This window comes from Halyomorpha halys, unplaced genomic scaffold (assembly GCF_000696795.3).
Source record: "Halyomorpha halys isolate HHAL.00 unplaced genomic scaffold, Hhal_1.1 Scaffold531.1, whole genome shotgun sequence".
NCBI classification, from domain to species: domain Eukaryota; kingdom Metazoa; phylum Arthropoda; class Insecta; order Hemiptera; family Pentatomidae; genus Halyomorpha; species Halyomorpha halys.
The window spans coordinates 754,809-760,309 of NW_027111171.1; the positions used below are offsets into that span (position 1 = coordinate 754,809).

The 5,501-nt window shown below is 32.9% G+C and overlaps 1 protein-coding gene across 1 annotated transcript in view; it reads left to right on the forward strand.

Moving 5' to 3' along the window:
- The window catches only part of LOC106683947 (inactive hydroxysteroid dehydrogenase-like protein 1), a 39,912-nt gene extending 38,360 nt beyond the window's left edge, over positions 1-1,552 (forward strand). The window contains exon 6 of the mRNA XM_014425718.3: positions 1,295-1,552. Coding sequence (XP_014281204.1) covers positions 1,295-1,405 — 111 coding nt within the window. The 3' untranslated portion in view covers positions 1,406-1,552. The remainder of the gene's footprint in view (positions 1-1,294) is intronic.
- The last annotated feature ends 3,949 nt before the right edge of the window (positions 1,553-5,501 follow it).

Below are 5,501 nucleotides of genomic sequence, written 5' to 3' on the forward strand. Positions count from 1 at the left end.
CGTGTGTAAAGATGAAAGGAATATGGTCCGGGTGCGGTCAAAAAAACTCAAATAGTAGAAATATACTATTTTAATGAGCCAACGTTTCGCCCCACGTTGCAGGGCTTCTTCAGGGCTGGACAGTTCCGGTGACGAGGTGATGACGTAACAATACGGCGGTTAAACAGACGACCGGAACTGTCCAGCCCTGAAGAAGCCCTGCAACGTGGGGCGAAACGTTGGCTCATTAAAATAGTATATTTCTACTATTTGAGTTTTTTTGACCGCACCCGGACCATATTCCTTTCATGTATTTTATATAATGTTTAGTTCTGAGTGAATCTTGAAGTTTGATTCATTCATTATCTTTTAGTAAGAACCATCAAATAATAAATAGATCAAAATGAGGTGTAGATAGTTGACCGTAGATTACTGATTGGAGAAAATGGTGGGAGGGTGCGGTTCACCTCCCAACCATCTTCTTCAAATAAATGGATCAAACTTGATGATGCATTCAGAACTTTAATTTAACCAAAAAATGTTGTTAGATAGGTCTAGAATTAAGGCTACATGATATGTATTATTTAAATAGCTACCTAATATTTACTTTCTAGTCATTAGACATTTTTTTGAACTGAAATCCTCGTCGCTGGATAATTCATCATTTTTATCAATCTCAGAACTTTTACTCCCTCAGAATGTTTCCTTACTCAGTTTGTTTATTTTTAAATATTTTAGATTCAGTATTTCATAACAGAATGTATGAAAGAAATTTAATTTCATTAGGCTCATAAAACTTACAATCATGTTTACTTTCCATGATGGAAAAACATTGTAAAAAAAAAAAAAAAGCAAAAATGGTATATTTAAAAGGTTACCTTTTTACAAAAACTACTGGATAAACTAATCTATGAATATGGTCATCTTATTTCCACTGATTTCTTGGAATAGTCATAAGAAAGGAATGTATTTATTTAGGCTAGAGAGAAAATCTAATTTGAAGGAAAGAATATAAAGTTTGACTATCTATCAGGTAATATGTATGAGCTAAATGATTAAACTTAGTTTTTCATTGGTAGTGGTGATAACACAGTATAACTGTTCTGAAATAATATTATATTTTTTCTTAACAAATTTTGGTCCAGTTGTACCAAGTAGTCTTCAGGATACCAATAAAGATTAAATGATTTTTTTTTTTCCCTACCAAAAGAAAAATTGTTGGAAAAAGTCTTAAATTATTAAAAATTGATAAACAAATATTACTGTTTCTGACACCTTGTTTAGGAATTACTTTATTTTTCCTTTTTCTGATTAGGAACTAGCTGCCAGCATAACCCCTATGAGACTGAGAGCCAAAATTGGGTATTACAGAGTGCGTTCTATGTTTAAACACAACTCAAAAACAAGTCAAACAAAACAAAAATGATTTCTTAGTAGTAAATTTAATTTACTATGGTCCATCTTAATGATTCCTCAGACCAGAGAGTAATGTTTGGATAAATATTGCAAATGTATTTTATAGTAATGGTTGTGGTACTAGTCTTGTGAAAATAAAAAAAATGTCAGATATGAACTTCTTCTGGTGTTTGGCTGACCATTTCATCCAAACTTACAAAATTAATTTAAGAATTAATTATTTACAAGCTGGAAATTAATATTAGCCTTAAAATGAATTTGGAAAAACTTTGAAGTACACAATGAGCAAATAAATGGCATTCAAATATTGATAAGCTTAGAAATAACATTTCTTAAAGGTCTCCTGTACATATAAACTTGTAGTTTTGAAAAAATAAATAACTATCTAAATAAACTGATGCATTATCATATTGATGTTCTGTATAACCTTCCATTCCAATATGTCTTAAAAATGAAATTATACCTGAATGTTAATGAAATAAAAGAGGTAACCATTGGGGATCCTGTGAGAACTAAACTCACAATAATGTAATATACTGTTTAATGTGTTTCAATATTACATATTTAATGTTAATAACATAAAGGTGTTCTGTAAAGTAAATTAAAGCAAGACAACTGATATATTGTAAAATTATATATAATATAGTTTATAAGTTATAAACAATAATTATTATTGTTTATTTTGTAAAATATAAACATCTATGCATATTTTTTATTATTCATAAAAATTATCTGCTTAATAAGAATTCTAGATACATATATTACTGTAATAATCCATCTAAAGACCTAAATTTCATTTGAAAACCTCTTTTTTGATGTCAACATATTATATGTAATGCCCATAAATTTCTAGAATAATTGTTGAATCTCAGAAAATTATTATTCCAATTATGTTACATTAAGTGATACTAAAACACTTTGATTTATTGATACCAAAATTTTAAATAAATAAAAGTATTTTTTAGCTAGTCTGAATAATATTTATTCCTTAAAACATAAGAGAAATAGTTTTATCATGTTTTAATTAGATTTCTTTGTAGGTATTTCCTTTTAGATATTATTTGTGGTGTATAAAATTAATTTTACAATGTAATAATTATAGTTAGTTATATCTGTAATACATACAGCTCAAATAATTTAAATTAAATTTTAAACCGTCTAAAAATCATTCATTATCCCCTCTTCTTCCCTTCTAACTGTAGATAATTTATATTTAAAGAGTTACAATTGTTTGAATCACAGGTATACTACCTATGTTTATAGTAAAATATATTATTTTCAACAGAATTGATCTTTTAATGTTTACTTTTCACTGTTTATGACAGTAACATAATAATTAACAGCACTAAATATAAGATAAATTTAATAATTGAAATTAAATCTGTACTGGTACAACCAATGAAGTGTCAGGGGTTCAATATTTTGTAAGGAAGTACTGTTACTAGGCCAACGGTTGAGCAAGAAGGTGATTTGGTCAGAATCACGCTCGACTGTCAGCTTTTAACCCAATTAAGGGTACCCACTTTATGAGGTTGGATGGACCCCAGAGGGCTTCCAAAATTTTAATAATATTCCTACATATAACTTTCATATCTGAGGATTGATTATTATTAACATTGAACTATTACCAGTACAGGATTTTTCAATAAGATTCGAACAGCAACTTATTGATTATATTCTATTATAAGATTCTTATGTGAGATTTTGATTTTCATAAAGAATTGAATAGTTTTCTTATTGAATATTAATCATCCTGAAGGATTTCTTCCATTGTTATGCCTATCTTTAGGTTTTGCCTGAGAACAGAAAAGGACATTATGGAAGTATGTGCTTCACTGTTCTGACAGTTTAGCAATGGGTGTACATTGGGATCCTCCATACGATTCTCACTGAAGGTAATCATGAAAAAACCACAGTAGGTAAACATGAAAAAACCCACTGTGCTTGATATGGAGACAGCATAGGATTTCATCTTCCCATCCATATATTTGATAAGAAGTTTTCTATTTTGTACAGTTTTTCATAGTTGTGAAGAGCTCATTCCTGATTTTCCCTACATAATAAAATAACCTGACGTACTCCTTATGTAAATAACTGCTACATTATAAGCAGGTATTTCTATTTTATCGTTTTTAACTTATTATTGAAAAAAGGCGTTTTAGGACATTGAATAGACATTTTAGGAAACTGAATTAATCCCTTGTTTTGACATTACTGGGCATAAATAGACATTTAATTAACTATATTTGATGGTAATTAACCTACATTAACCTACTTCCAATTCAGTGTTGTCCATTATTGTGTTGCCTAAAACAAAATCATAATTGGGACTAAATTTATATATGCCAAATTTTATTTTTACAATAAAATACACCTGTCACGGTTTTTATGATAAGTTTAATTTAAAGCAGGGATAACTTTTGGAATAATATCAGAAAAAATAAAATTGTTTTTGATTCGGTATCGAGAAGCCATTTTTTCACTAATATGATTGACATACCAAAGGTAGTTGATCAAAATGTAATGTGTGCAAATCTAATACGAAAAATGGTCGCTCTCGTTTGAAGGAGAAAAAAATGTGAGAGATGAGTTTCTAAACCTCTAATTATCTTGGCTCCTGAATCTTCCAGAGGTTCTTGTTATCTTTGTTATGTTTTGACCATCAGTCGCTGTGGTTCAAAAGCGAACTCAAAACGGTGGGGACTTAGTCCTTTTAACTAGATAAGAGGACTTGGTCCCGAGAATTCACTATAACGACTTGGTCCCAGACACACTGTATCGGATTAAGCCATAGTACACTCACGGACTTAATTCCTAAACTGTATTCAATAGATACATATAAACAACATTTATTGTGTGTATCAGCACGTAAATTTATATTAGTATATATTTACGTTTATAACAAACAATAAGAAAATATATTTTCTCTTTCCTTAGTATGGTGGCCACAACATCCCGCCCACCAAAATTTTCTCTTGTTATTTGCCTTTAGGCTCATTGACGGGAAGGAGAGGAACCTACTTGCAAGCAGGACGCTTCCAATTCCTGAGGATCCTAGCCATTGGCCATGTTCGTTGTGGACAGTTGGGGTCCTTTATTATTACCAGGTCTCCCACCCTGAGATTTTGCTGAAGGGTGTTCCATCGCTTCCTCTGTTGCAAGAAATTCAAATACTCCTTCCTCCAGTGAATTCAAAAGTGCTGAGACCTTTGCCTGACTCCATCTTTGCAGCGGGTTAATGATTTTCTCAGCTAGGTCTTCTTCCGGAGGCGCAGTTAGAGGTCATCCAACCAAGAAATGTCCTTGTGTAAGGGCCTTGATATACTCTGGATCCGAGCTGACTGGTACTAGAGGCCAAGAATTGAGGACGGCTTCAATTTTACTAAATAGTGTGTTCAGTTTCTCAAACATGAGAGGGGTCTCGCCCAAGACTTTATGTAATAACGCCTTAGCAGCCTTAATGCCCGCTTCCCATAAGTGGACCAAAATGCGGAGTTGATGATGGTATGAAGGACCACTCAATTGACTGACCAGCAGTGTGGTCTCTAATGTTGTCTAGTGACGATGGAGAACTGTACCACTTTTCAAACTCCTTTAATTTTCTCGAGGCTCCTACAAAATTGGTGCCGCAATCAGAGTATATTCGTATTGGCTTCCCTCTTCGGGCGACAAGAAAAGCCTCTGTTTCCAAAGTAGATGCTACCTCAAGATGTACTGCTTTGGTAGACATGCAGATGAATAGGCTTAAGTATGCTTTGCTAAGTGCTGACTTACAACACTGTGATTCCCTGATTAAGAACGGACCGCCAAAATCGACTCCGACGTGTTGAAACACCATCCCTTTCTGAAGTCTGAAACTTGGCAAGTTACCCATCATTGGAGGGCGGGGTAACATGTTGGCCTTGTAGCAGCGAAGGCACTCAAAAACCCGCTTGCGTATCAGAGACCTTGCAGCTCCAATCCAATACTGAGCATGCAATACTGCCTGTAATGCTGATGGTCCCAAATGGAGATGTAGTCGATGATAGTGATCCACCAGGAGCTTGGCAAAATGACTTTTTCCTGGGATGATAATTGGATGCTTAGCATCATAATCTAGGTTCGCA